General features: G+C 38.2%; 1 protein-coding gene across 1 annotated transcript in view; it reads left to right on the forward strand.

The window, feature by feature from the left end:
* The window catches only part of ZNF829 (zinc finger protein 829), a 19,099-nt gene extending 5,879 nt beyond the window's left edge, over window positions 1-13,220 (forward strand). Inside the window, exons 2-4 of the mRNA XM_029924280.1 lie at window positions 3,440-3,566; window positions 3,859-3,954; window positions 11,058-13,220. Coding sequence (XP_029780140.1) covers window positions 3,440-3,566; window positions 3,859-3,954; window positions 11,058-12,037 — 1,203 coding nt within the window. The 3' untranslated portion in view covers window positions 12,038-13,220. The remainder of the gene's footprint in view (window positions 1-3,439; window positions 3,567-3,858; window positions 3,955-11,057) is intronic.
* The last annotated feature ends 1,516 nt before the right edge of the window (window positions 13,221-14,736 follow it).

Below are 14,736 nucleotides of genomic sequence, written 5' to 3' on the forward strand. Positions count from 1 at the left end.
TTCCAGAGTGGCTGCACCAGCTTACATTCCCACCAACAGTGTAGGAGGGTGCCCGTCTCTCCACACCCTCCCCAGCATCTGTAGTCTCTGGATTTGTTCATTTTAGCCACTCTGACTGGTGTGAGGTGGTATCTCAGTGTGGTTTTGATTTGTGTTTCCCTGATGATGAGTGACACCGAGCATCGTTTCGTGTGCCTGTTGGCCATCTGGATGTCCTTTTTGAAGAAATGTCTGTTCAGGTCTTCTGCCCATTTCTTCACTGGATTACTTGTTTTTCGAGTATGGAGTTTGATGAGTTCCTTGTATATTTTGGATACTATCCCTTTATCTGATATGCCATTTGCCACTATCTTTTCCCATTCTGTCTGTTGCCTATTAGTTTTTTGTTTGTTTGTTTGTTTCTTTTGCATTGCAGAAGCCTTTTATCTTGATTACGTCCCAATAATTCATTTTTGTTCTTGATTCCCTTGCCTTTGGGGATGTGTTGAGTAGGAAGTTGCTGCAATTGAGGCCAAGGAGGCTATTTCCTGCTTTCTCCTCGAGGGTTTTGATGGTTTCCTGTCTCACATTCAGGTCCTTCATCCATTTTGAGTTTATTTTTGTGAATGGTGTAAGAAAGTGGTCTAATTTCTTGAAGTAAATGTGGATTGATTTTCCCATATCACATTCCTTGTTTCCTGGTTCTACAAAAGAGTTGTATCACAATTTTTTTTTAATTTTTTAAATTTTTTCTGTAATATATTTTTTTAAATAATTTACATCCAAATTAGTTAGCACATGGTGCAACAATGGATTCAGGAGTAGATTCCTTAAACCCCTTACCCTTTTAGCCCATTCCCCGCCTACAACCCCTCCAGCAACCCTCTCTTTGTTCTCCATATTTAAGAGTCTTTTGTGTTTTGTCCGCCTCCCTGTTTTTATATTATTTTTGCTTGCCTTACATTCTTCTGTTTTGTAAATTAAAGTCCTCATATGAGTGAAGTCATATCATATTTGTCTTTCTCCAACTGACTTATTTTGCTTGGCATAATACCCTCTAGTTCCATCCACGTTGTTGCAGATGGTAAGATTTCATTCTTTTGTCGAGTAATACTCCTTCATATATATACCACATCTTCTTTATCCATTCATCCATCGATGGACATTTGGGCTCTTTCCATACTTTGGCTTTTGTCGATAGTGCTCCTATAAACGTTGGGGTGCATGTGCCCCTTTGAAACAGCACACCTGTATCCCTTGGATAAATACCTACTAGTGCAATTGCTGGGTCGTATGGTAGTTCTATTTTTAATTTTTTGAGGCACTTCCATACTGTTTACCAGAGCCGCTGCACCAGTAGACATTCCCACCAGCAGTGCAAAAGAGATCCTCTTTCTCGGCATCCTTGCCAACATCTGTTGTTGCCCAAGTTGTTAATGTTAGCCATTCTGACAGGTTTGAGGTGGTATCTCAGTGTGGTTTTTGATTTGTATTTCTCAGATGATGAGTAATGTTGAGCATTTTTTCAGGTGTCGGTTGTCCATCTGGATGTCTTCTTTGAGAAGTGTCTATTCATGTCTTTTGCCCATTTTTTCATTGGATTATTTGTTTTTTGGGTGTTGAGTTTGATAAGTTCTCTATAGAGTTTGGATACCAACCCTTTATCTGATATGTCGTTTGCAAATGTCTTCTCCCATTCTGTCAGTTGCCTTTTAGTTTTGCTGATTGTTTCGTTCGCTGTGTAGAGTATTTTTATTTTAATGAGGTGCCGATAGTTCATTTTTGCTTTGGTTTTTCTTGCCTCTGGAGACATGTTAAGTAAGAAGTTGCTGTGGCTGAGGTCAAAGAGGTTTTTGCCTGCTTTCTCCTCTAGGATTTTGGTGGCTTCCTGTCTTATATTTAGGTCTTTCATCCATTTTGAGTTTATTTTTGTGTATGGTGTAAGAAAGTGGTCCAGGTTCATTTTTCTGCATGTCGCTGTCCTGTTTTCCCAGCACCATTTGCTGAAGAGACTGTCTTTATTCAGTTGAATATTCTTTCCTGCTTTGCTAAAGATGAGTTGGCCATATGTCCGTGGGTCCATTTATGCGTTCTCTATTCTGTTCCACTGATCTGAGTGTTTTTATGCTACACAATTTTTCTTTAAATCATTGATATTCATGTAATTAGGACCTCACAAAAATTAGTAATTTGAGTATTATTAGTAATCTGAGCCAACCCACTAGAACCTAGGTTCTTTTTAGTACAACTTTTACAGTTTTCTGAGGGTAAACTGCTTTGTTTTTTTATTTGCCTCATTCCATATATGTGTTGCTGTTTTTCCCCCAAATCTACCAAAATTGCTTTCAGTTGTCTATCAAAAATATTTTCCATGTGATCAAACATTAGTTCTTTACTTTTTCCTTGGAGCCCTCTCCCCCATTGTCCTCTTCCCTCCTATTCCTAGATTTTGCTTTCTAGTTCTGCTGCCAGATATTGCCCTAGGACTTGACTTTCACAATTACACTTGGGACTTTTTCATGTATTTTTATGTTTTATAATTTCTGAATATAGTATTTTCCTTTTTCTTAGTTAACTCTTTAGGTCTGATGAAGTACACAGGCTGGGAGCTTCTTTTTAAGAAGCTGTATAGGAGAGGCGCACTTGCGTGGCTCAGTCCGTTAAGTGTCTGACTGTTGATTTCAGCTCAGGTCTTGATCTAATGGTTCATGAGATCGAGCTCTGCATCAGGCTCTGTGATGACAGCTTAGAGCCCACTGGGGATTCTCTCTCTCTCCTCTTTCTGCCCCACCCAATAAATAGTTAATTCTTAAAAACTTACATAAGAGATAATTTTATCTTTTCCTGCCATTGTGTTGACTTAATCTTCACACTAGCTTGGTTTTTAATCTTGTTTGGTATATAATCTTCACAAGACCAGAATTCATTTTCCTTTGTAATATTAAAGGAGTCACCATTTTTTTCTTACCTCAGGTGGTACTTTTGAAAAGTCTGCTGTGATTTTGATACCTGGAAATTTTTATGTAATCCATATTTTCTTCCTGGAAGTTTTAGAAAGGTCTGTTTTATTTTGTTTTTCTTCCTGGAAATTTTAAGAGAGTTCTGTTTTTCCCTGATTCTGAACTTTTAAAGTTTTTAAAAGTTCATCGCATTGTTCCTTCTTTGGGGTCTGAAAGGGAAAATATGGGAAGAGGGAAGGAATTCATATATATGTACACTTCACTATGGGCAGGCATCAAGCATTGAGCTGTATGCTTGCTATTTCATGTCATTGGAAAAGGTTCCTTGCACGTTCCTAGATACACCCTCTGTAGACAAGATAGACGTTTTCTACTGATCTAATAGAGTTCTATCCCCTTCTGTGTGATTAATAATCTCTGTTCCTTATTGTAGAGCCCTCAACCACCATCCCTACTACCATCTTTTTCTTCTTCCACTGTGAAAGTGTTTGTTGTTTCAGGGATCAATGATGTTCAGGGATGTATCTATAAACTTCTCTCAGGAGGAATGGGAATGCCTGGACTCTGGTCAGATGAATTTATACAAAGAAGTGATGTTGGAGAATTTCAGCAACATGGTTTCAGTGGGTAAGGGTAACTATCCTTCAAAGAGTCTGTCCTCAGGAATGTCTGTTTTCTCAATTGTGAATTATTTGTTTCAAGTAGCCCGCTAAGTTTCTGCTCCCTGTTCCTGAAGGAATGGTTTGAGTTGAAATGGAATTGAAGAATTGGAAATGAGCAGCTCCATTGGGCTGAAACTTCATCTTCATCTTTCTCTGGTCCTTCCTACAGTGGCATCTCTTGCTTCTCACCAAGAGACTGGATCTGATTTCTGGGACACTACAGCATGACCATGTCCCATGTCTTTTCTTGTGATCAGGACTTTCCAATTCTAAGCCAGCTGTGATTTCCTTATTGGAACAAGGAAAAGAGCCCTGGATGGTTGAAAGAGAGCTTATGAGAGGCCTTTGTTCAGGTGAATGAGATGGTAGGGTAATGATTTTATATATGTTTTAATTGGGTTGTTTGCCTTTTTATTATTGAGTTTTCTGTTAATTATATATTCTAACTACAGGTGTCTTATCAGTATATGATTTGTGAATATTTTCCCCCATTTATTGGGTGTGTTTTCACCTTCTTGATTATGTCCTTGAAGCACAAAAGTTTTTAATTTGGACAAAATCCAGTTTATCTATTTTTTCGTTGGTTGCATATGGTCTGGGTGTGAATTCCTTTAAGAGCCTTCACAGTTAAGTTTATTAATACCTTCTGGAAGGAGGAAAATATTTAACACTTCTTCTATTGTCAGGTAAAAGTTTTTATGTCAATTATATCTCAAAAAAAAGTTATAGGAAAAAACAACAAAAAAGTAGATACAATTTTAGCTTTACAATTTAGCCACAAGATAGAATAAACAAAGAACTAAAGAACTCACCAATAAAGTTTTTTTTAATTTTTAAAAAAAGTTTATTTATTTTGAGAGAAAGAGTGAGCAGGGGAGGGGCCAAGAAAGAGGGGGAGAGAGAGAGAGCATCCTAAGCAGGCTTTGCACTGTGAGCACAGAGCCCGATGCGCAACTCAGTCTTACAGTGTGAGATCGTGACCTGAGCTGAAATCAAGAGTCGGACGCTTAACTGACTGAGCCACCCAGACACCCCCTGCCCCAAGATTTTTTTTCCTTTCCAGGAGGCACAAGATATTACAGATTCACAGAGGGAAGATAGCAATCCAGATCTTCTGTCATCTCAACAGAGAATGAAAGTATCCCCGGATAACTGAAACAGATGTCCATTATCCATATAGATATCACCATAATATCAGATTTGGCCCCAAAACAAGCCCAGGCCACAGTGAGGAGGGTGTAGTGGAGAGAAAGTGAATGAAAGTAGAATTTTATTGCTGCTCAGGATTTGCTGGGGCTTAAATGGCCTATGAGGAATACTTCTCAAGTCCCATGCTTTATTGCATCCTGCCGGTAAGTCCATTTGGACATCTCAGGGGATCTTCAAAATATTAAGAGAATAACATTTCCTTTTTTTTTTAATGTTTATTTATTTTGAGAGAAAGCACACGCCTGCATGAGCAGAGAAAGAGCAGAGAGAGAGAAAGAGAGAGAGAGAGAGAGAATGAATCCCAAGCAGACTCCACACTGTCAGCGTGGAGCTTGACCCGAGGCTTGACACCACAGACTATGAGATCATGACCTGAGCAGATTCAGACTCTCAACCAGGTGAACCACCCAGGTGCCCCCAAGTGTAACATTTTCAAAAATATAACTTTTCAGGCACCTGGGTGACTCAGTCAGTTAAGTATCCAACTTAGTATTGGCTTTGGTCACGATCTCACAGTTGTGAGATTGAGTTCTGCATCGGGCTCCACGCTGAGTATGGAACCTGCTTAGGATTCTCTGCCTCTCTCTGCCCTTCCCCTACTCGCACACATGTGCTCTCTCTCTCTCTGTCTCTCTCTCTCAAATAAACTTAAAAGTATAACTTTTCAGAAGTTTAATATGACTCTTTCATAAATATCTGATAACCACATTGGAAAGATTTATTTATTAGCTTATTAATGAGAGAGCCAGAGGAATAGAAAAGGTGGCTCAAGTTATCTGGGAGAAGCTGAGTTCATATTGTCGTGGAAAGAAGGAATGCAGGAAAACATCACTAACTGGGACACAAAAACTAATCACTGTCCTACAGGATAATAAGTCTGTAACCTTCAGACAGTCTTTTCACCAGACACATCATTTGCAATCTTGCTCTTCTTAGCAATTTTTTGTTCTTCGTTCAGTTACTTTCTAGCTTTTTAAAACAGGTTGTATTACTGTTGTGAGCATGTACAATTTTGTAGTCGGTATTGTTGGTGCAGAGAAATACTATTAGTTTTTTTTAACATGTGAAAAGGAGTTTAACTTTATTAGTTATCAAAGAAATGCAGATTAAAGCTGCAGTAGGATCCCATTAATGATACCTGCGGCACGGACAGATGTTTAAGTCTGACATTAGTAGGAATAGATTCGAATGTGGAGGCTCTGCACTGTGAGCACAGAGCAACCTCAAGCTGCTAGTAGGGTATAAATTCGTACCACCTCCCCCCCCTTCTTAAATTTTATTGTGATGAGATCTCCTCCGAACGGATACAGTATCGTTAACTATAGGCACAGTATTATACAGCAGATCTCTAGACCTTACTGCCTTGCACAGTTAAAACTTCATACCCCTGTCACCCCAGCCCCTGGCAACCACCGTTCTACTCTTTGAGTCTATGAATTTTACTCTTTTAGATCCTTCATATAAGTCGAATAATGCAATATTTGTCCTGTGACTGTCTTATTTCATGTAGCATAGTGTCTTCAGGGTTCATCCGTGTTGTTACACATGGCAAGATTTCCCTCTTTTTAAGGCTGAGTAATATGCCGTTGTATGTATATACCGCATTTTCTTTATCCACTCATCTGTCTATGGATCTAGGTTGTTTTCATTTTGACTATTAGGAGTAGTGCTGTAATGAACACATGAGTGCTAATATCTCTTCAAGGTCTAATTTCCATTCTTTTGGATAAATACCCTGAAGTGGATTGATGGATCATATAGTTCCATTTTTAATTTTTTGAAGAACCTCCATACTGTTTTCCATAGTGGCTACACCGTTTTGCATTCACACCAATAGTGTGCAAGAGTTCTAATTTCTTAGCGTCCTCACCAACATGTTACCTGTCTTTTTTTTTTTTTATTATTCACAGCTATCCTAACCGTAATAGGCAATGTTTCATCATGGTTTTGATTTACATTTTTGTAATGATTAGAGATACTGAACATCTTTCATGTACTTCTTGACTATTTTTATGTTTTCTTTGGAGAAACATCTATTCATGTTTTTATTTATTTACCTAATTTTTTAAAGTTTATTTATTTAGAGAGAGAGAGAGTTATCAACTCTGGGGGGGGAGGGGGTAGAGAGGGAAAGAGAGAATCCCAAGCAGGCTCTGCACTGTCATAGCAGAGCCAGATGCAGGACTCAAACTCATGAACTATGAGATCATGACCTGAGCCAAAGTTGGACGCTTAGCCAGCTGAGCCACCTAGGCACCCTACTAATTTTTTAAATCAGGTTATTGGTTTTTTTGCCTACATTTTTAGAAATTAACACCTTTTGGATACATGGTTGGCAAATGTTTTCTCACAATCAATAGATTACCTTTTCAGTCTGTTGATCTTTTCTTTGCTATGTATAAGATTTTACATTTATTGTAGTCCTAGTCCTGTATGTCTATTTTTGCTCTTGTTACTTGGGCTTTTGGTGTCATATTCGGAAATCATCACTAAGTCCAGTGTCATGAAACTTTTCCCCTGTGTGTTCTTGTAGAAGTTTTATAATGTCAGGTCTTATATTTAAGTCTTTAATACATTTTGAGTTGATTTTTCTGTATGGTATAAGGTAAGAGTCCTTTGCATGCAGATGTTCAGTTTTCACATCCTCCTTTTTTTTTTTTTTTTTTAAGTTTATTTATTTTGAGAGAGACAGAGCACAAGTAGGGGAGAGGAGGAGAGAGAGGGAGACAGAATCCCAAGCAGCCTTCACACTGACAGCACGGAGCTGGACATGGGGCTCAAACTCATGAAATCTTGAGATCATGAGCTGAGCCAAAACCAAGAGATGCCCAACTGACTGAGCCACCCAGATGCCCCTCCCATCATCATTTGTCAAGACTTTCCCTTCTCTGTTATGTAGTCTTGGCACCTTTTTTGTATGTTAATTGTGTATACGTGAATTTGTTTGTTCTGTTGCCTTACATGAATGCCTTTGTGCCAGTACCACACTATTTTAACTGCTGCAGCACTGTAGTCTATTTTGGAATCAGGAAATGTGTTGTCTCCAGCTTTGTTGTCCTTTCTAAAGATTATTTTGGCTCATTAAATTGTTTTTACTATTCTGTTTTGTTTATATCCACTCTAATCTTTATCATTTTCTTCCTTCTGCCAATTTTGGGTTTAGTTTGTTCCTTGAGGCATAAATTAGGTTGTATATTTGGAATTTTTCTGCTTTTTTAATGTAGGAACTATAAACTTCCCTCTTCATTACTACTTTTTGTTCATCTTTTTGTTCATCTTCTTTTTGTCTGTCTGAAGATATTTTCTAATTTCTTGTTGATCTGTTGCTTGTTCAGAAGTATGTTGTTTAATTTCTACATATTGGTGAATTTTCCAGTTTTCATTCGGCTGTTGATTTCTAGTTTCATTAACTATAGTTAGAAAAGATATTTAATATGATTTTAGTCTTCTTAAATTTCACCCCGGTCCCCCTGCCTTTAAGGTTTTTATTTATTTTAATCTCTACACCTAACATGGGACTCCCAACTCATCACCCATCATCAGTATTGTGACTTGCACAAATTATCTGATATCAAATGGCTGTCTTACACTTCAGTTAAATTCTGATACTACCTGGAATTAACATCAGATTCCACAAGTTAAAGGGCAAGGTACCCAACAAGACTGCCCTTAGTTCGGACACCAGTTGCAGCTGGGATCCCCAAGCTACCCATACTTCTGCCTGTCCGACTGCAAATTTAGAGTTTCACACAGCTCTCAGGCTTGACGATTCATTAGAACAACTCACAAAACTCATGAAAAGCACTGTGCTGATGATTACCATTTTATATAAAGGATACAATTCACAGCTAGCTGAAAAGATATATAGGGCAAGGTCTACAAGGTACCAAGCATAGGAAATTCTGTGCCCATGTAGTCAAGGTATGTCACCCTCCTCGTACATCATACGGTCTATAAAGCTTCCCCTCATCCTTGCTCTGAGTTTGTTATTGGGCTTTGATTATGGATGTAATCATGAGTGGCCAAGCCCCTTCCTTGAAGCCAAGTACCCACTGTGAAACACCTTATTAGCAAAACTCGGGGGTGATCAAAAGGAGCTTGTGAATAATAAGACTGTCCTGTCAGGAAATTCCAATGGTTTGTGAAGCTCTGTGCCAGGAACCAGGGACAAAAACTAGATGCATTATTTTATCACAGACATATACATTTTCTGTTAATCTTTTGTTCACAGTTCAATACCCATGCTCACAACTATGTCTCATGTTTCTGAGTTCAGATTCCCTATGGTTCCGTTTTTGTATGTTTCTAGTTTTCTGTGAGAATAGGGAAGTATAATCCTGTATAGGATACATGAAGGGATCCTAGGCATCTCACTACTAATATAATCTTTGAATTCATACTTCAGTTTTTACCATTCGGTGTACTCCACTATTAGAAGTGCCTGATGCCTCCAATTTTTAAGGATTTGTAGGGATCTGCACTATGAATTAGTGCTGTGGAATTCATCCACTGTAGGCTCAGTTTGAATTTCTCTAGTCTGCAGACTCACTTACCACTCATTCATTGGCTTTCTAGCTTCTAAATTTTATTGCTACTATCTCTTCTCCAGTATTCACTGTTCTAGTGAGGTTTTTCTTTCCTCTTCTTAAGCTTTTAGTGTAATTTTCTTGTGGATTCATGAACAAGCATTAGTAAACTCTTAACAGTCGTTTTAAAAAAGTGTTTATTTTGACAGAGAGTGGGGGAGGGGCAGAGAGAGGAGAGAGAATCCCGAGCAGGCTCTGCACTGTCAGCGTGGAGCTCGACAAGGGGCTCAGACCCACGAATTGTGAGATCATGACCTGAGCCAAAATCAAGAGTTGGATGTTTAAACAACTGACTCACCCAGGCGCTCCCCCTCAGTCTGTCATTTTTAACAGAAATTGTGCCCCCTTTTAAATTAAAAGTACAGTTGGCCCTCGTTACTCACAGATTGTATATTTATGAATTCACCTATTCACTAAGATTTGTAACTCAGAATGAGCACTTGCAGTGATTTCATGGGAGAAATATGCAGAATGACAAAAAATGTTGCATTGGACTTCCTCTCTTCTCACAGAGTATATTTCTTTTTTTTTTATTTTTTAATGCTTTTTATTTAATTTTGAGAGACAGAAACAGCGTGAGCAGGGAGGGTCAGAGAGAGGGAGACACAGAATCCGAAGCAGGCTCCAGGCTCTGAGCTAGCTGTCAGCACAGAGCCCTACGCGAGGCTCGAACCCACAAACCATGAGATCATGACCTGAGCTGAAGCCAGATGCTCAACCGACTGAGCCACCCAGGCGCCCCTTCATTCTTAATCTCTTCTTTCTCACATTGAAGCTGTCTCCTTTCTTAGTCACTGCCGTGAGAGAGATTCCATTCCTCTTTCTCCCAAAGTCAGCATTAGAGAATTCCAAAAGTAACTAGTTTCGGTGAATTCCCAATGTATCAGACTCTTATCACCTGCCTACCATTCTTGCCAGTTTCATTCAACACCTTAGACTTACTATAGGATATACCCCAATGTGAATTTGCCAACAGCACACCCTTTGCACGGTTTCTGACTACATCCCTTACCCATTTATACATTTCAACACATTTGTGCCTCAGATCTTTTTTTTTTTAATGTTTGTTTTTCAGAGAGAGAACATGAGTGGGGAAGGGGTAGAGAAAGAGGAAGACAGAAGATCCGAAGCAGGCTTGGTGCTGACAGCAGCAAGCGTGATGCGAGGCTTGAGCTCATGAACCGTGAGATCATGACTTGCGCCAAAGTTGGATGCTTAACTGACTGAGCCATCCGGGTGCCCTCCTCAGTAATCTTTTTATGTAGGTCAGACAATTAGCCACAAATTACAAGACATACAGTATGATGCTGTGTGTGAGGCTATATGCTTATAAACATATATATGTGATTAGAATCACTGGATACTAGAGAGGGTGGCCCTGAACAGGGTGTATTTAAAGAAGTTTCAGGTGATTCTGATTCACATTAGGATTTCAAGATGGAGATCATGTATTTCCCTAATCGCCTTGAATTTCCTCTATTGGCTCTCCTCAATGTCCATGCTTTTGTTATCAGTTTTGAAAATTGCTTAGCTGTATTTGAGAATTGTTTAAGCATTTACTTTCCTAGATACTATTTTCACCTTAATCTTTTTCTTTTTTAGAAGTGTTAATCTTTTTCAAGATAGGAAAAATAAACATACACGTTTTTCTTTTCTTTCAGATCTGGAATCCGTGTGTGAGACCAAGATATTATCTCTAAAGAAGAGACATTTTAGTCAAGTAATATTTCCCCTTGAAGATATGCCCACTTTTATTCAGCCCACATTTCTTACTCCACATCAAAAAATTGTTAATGAAGAGAAATCCTGTGAATGTAAGAAATGTGGAAAGGCCTTTAATCAGAACTCACAATTTATTCAACATCAGAGAACTCATTCTCCTGAAAAAAACTACAAATGTAAAGAGTGTGGCAAATGCTTTAGTCGTGGCTCACTTGTTACTCGACATCAGAGGATTCATACTGGTGAAAAACCCTATGAATGTAAGGAATGTGGCAAGGCTTTTAGTTGTAGTTCATATTTTTCTCAACATCAGAGGATTCACACTGGTGAGAAACCCTATGAATGCAAGGAATGTGGAAAAGCCTTTAATTATTGCTCAAACCTCAATGATCATCAGAGAATTCACACCGGTGAGAAACCCTATGAATGTAAAGTTTGTGGGAAAGCCTTTACTAAGAGTTCACAACTCTTTCCACATCTGAGAATTCATACTGGTGAGAAGCCTTATGAATGTAAAGAATGTGGCAAGGCCTTTACTCAACACTCAAGGCTTATTCAACATCAGAGAATGCACACTGGTGAGAAACCTTATGAATGTAAGGAGTGTGGAAAGGCCTTTAGTAGTGCCTCAACACTTACTAACCATCACAGAATTCATGCCGGCAAGAAACTCTATGAATGTAAGGAATGTGGAAAGGCCTTTATTCAGAGCTCAGAACTTATTCAGCATCAGAGAATCCATACAGATGAAAAACCTTATGAATGTAATGAATGTGGGAAGGCCTTTAATAAAGGCTCAAACCTTACTAGACATCAAAGAATTCACACTGGTGAGAAACCCTTTGACTGTAAGGAATGTGGAAAGGCCTTTGGGAGTCGCTCTGACCTTATTCGCCATGAAGGAATTCATACTGGGTGAAAGATAAACTCTGTTCATAATCTTTATAATATCTTAAAACCAGGTAGTGGAAAAAAGATAAAGCAGTGTTAATAGTTTTTTGGGCTACTGTAACAGTATCAAGGACTTCAAAATTGGGTGACTTAAAACAACAGAAATTTATTCTCTCACAGTTTTGAAGCTTTGAAATCCAAATTAAAGCTGGTAAGGTTGGTTCCTTCTGAGGACTTTGAGGAAGAATCTGTTCCATGTCCCTCTCCTGGCTTCTGATAACAGCAGTCTTTGACATTCCTGTCATGTAAATGCATCACTCCAGTCTCTGCCGCCTTCTTCACACTGCATTCTCACTGTGTATATCTGTCTTTGTATTGTATAAGAAGAGACTCTTACGCAGGACATGAGTCCTGTTGGACTAGGGCTCACCCTGATGACCTTATCTTAATTGATTACATCTGCAAAGACCTTATTTCCATGTAGGATCACATTCACAAGTGCAGGTTAGGGCTTCAACATAGTTTAACCCATAACACTGTTAACATTGTTTTTCTAACATATTTGTAATTTTCTTTTATACATAACATGTTAAATGTATTTTCAAATGTAAATTCAAGGTTTAAATTAACACCTGCCTTCTCTCCAAAAATGCTTCTGTCCCAAACTACTTCTTAAATAATTCTTTCCTCCCCATTGTTTTATTCTACTTCTTGGTTATATATTTTTGTTTATATTGGCTTAGTTTTAGACCCATCTTTTCTATTGGTCTGTTTGACCTATGGATCTGTTTCTACCGTTACTGCACTTTATGTTGCATAGGCTATCTTTTAATTCTTGGCAGAACTATAACTTTGTATTTGAAGGCAGCTCTGTTCCTTTTCCCTTTTATAACACTCATATTTTCATGGTGTTAAAACACACACACACACACAAAGGAAAAAAACATTGTCTGTAAGCCTTCCAAACAGAAATTACTACTTTAAAATTATTACAACATGTCCTTCCAGACTTTCTAAGTGTAATCTGATGTCCATGCTGTACCATAACCTGCTTCTTTCATGCTACTGTTTCAGTAAGTATAAATGTTTACATTATTTTGAATGTTATCATAATCATTTTTGTGGTAGATTATCATTTTGCTAAGTCCTACTGACATACTTAATGGTGCTCACTGAAATTCTAGTTATAAAAGTTGCTTTCTAAACACGAATTTAGTGCTCTTTTGTTTTGTTTTGTTTTTCTTTAGAAACATTACATTTCAGTATCAAAATAACTGATCAGTGTTTTCTCCTTGTAAAGGATTGCCAGTAGTTCCAGTCCCCTAATTGTAACCTGATACCAATTTGTTATTTAACGTTCCAGACCTTTTTTAAAATGTTTTATTTATTTTTGAGAGAGAGAGCATGAGCAGGGGATGGAGCAGGGGAGGGTCAGAGAGGGAGGGAGATACAGAATCCAGAGACAGGCTCCAGGCTCTGAGCTAGCTGTCAGCACATAGCCTGACGTGGGGCTTGAACCCATGAACGTGAGATCTGACCTGAGCCGAAGCCAACGCTTAGCCGACTGAGCCACCCAGGCACCCCCAGACCTTTTTTAAAAAACTATTTTTGCTTACAAATATGTGCACACACAACCAAATACCTAAATACTTTCAATACTTGTAGAAAAGTTAGTACTGCTTTATAATTTTACATGTATGAATATACATACATTCATATACACACTAATGTTTGTGTTAGATTGCTGCAAGGATTAAATGAGTTAAGAACTACTAAATGGTTGGGATTGTTACTAACATATGGGAACTAGCAGATGCTATTTAATACTAGCATCAGCATCTTCGCCATTATTGTTATTTGTGGAAAGGATGTTAACCATGTTATACACCTTAATTGACATCAGAGAATTCATAATGAGAAAGACCAATGGATATAAGCTTTAGAGGAAACCTTCTCACTAACATTTATTCTTTATTCAGCATGAAGTTTAAAAGGAAAAAGGGGTGCCTGGGCGGCTCAGTCAGTTGGGCATCTGACTCTTCCATTCAGCTCAGGTCATGATCCCAGGGCTGTGGGGTCAGGCCCCACATTGTGCTGAAAGTGCAGGGCCTGTTCAGGAGAATCCTCTCTTCCTGTCTGCCCCTTCCCCTGCACACTCTCTCTCAAAACAAACTAAAAAAAGGGAAAAAATCCTAGGATATAAAAGTCAAGAAAGAAAAAGAATGATTGACTAAGAATACATTCACACCTATATTCCATTCTGGACAATTTTATGCCTGTCCAAAAAAAACCCCCACCTATTTACATATTGAGAATGACAAAATTCATTTATCAAAAAAGCAGAGAAAGATATGAAATATTTACTCAATCACTTTCCCTCCAAAGTAGAACACATGTAGGTCACATTCTTTTTCAAAATGGGAAAAAACTAAAATATAATAGCCAATCACATCTGAATATTGATAATACCCTTCCAAACAGCATGAATCAAAAGTAAATCATTCCCTGAGTTATATTTAAATGAAGAAAAATGAACATATATGAAGGAAAACCTGAGAACAGCTATATCTGTATTCATATAATGTATAGCCCATAGGCATGCTGATTTTCTTTTCACAAGTATTTAAATTCCAGTTAACGTACAGTATGATATTAGTTTCAGGTGTAGAATTTAGTAATTCATTACTTAACAACACCCAATGTTCATCACAAGTGCCTTCATTAATA

Source organism: Suricata suricatta, chromosome 16 (genome assembly GCF_006229205.1).
Source record: "Suricata suricatta isolate VVHF042 chromosome 16, meerkat_22Aug2017_6uvM2_HiC, whole genome shotgun sequence".
Taxonomy (NCBI): Eukaryota; Metazoa; Chordata; class Mammalia; order Carnivora; family Herpestidae; genus Suricata; species Suricata suricatta.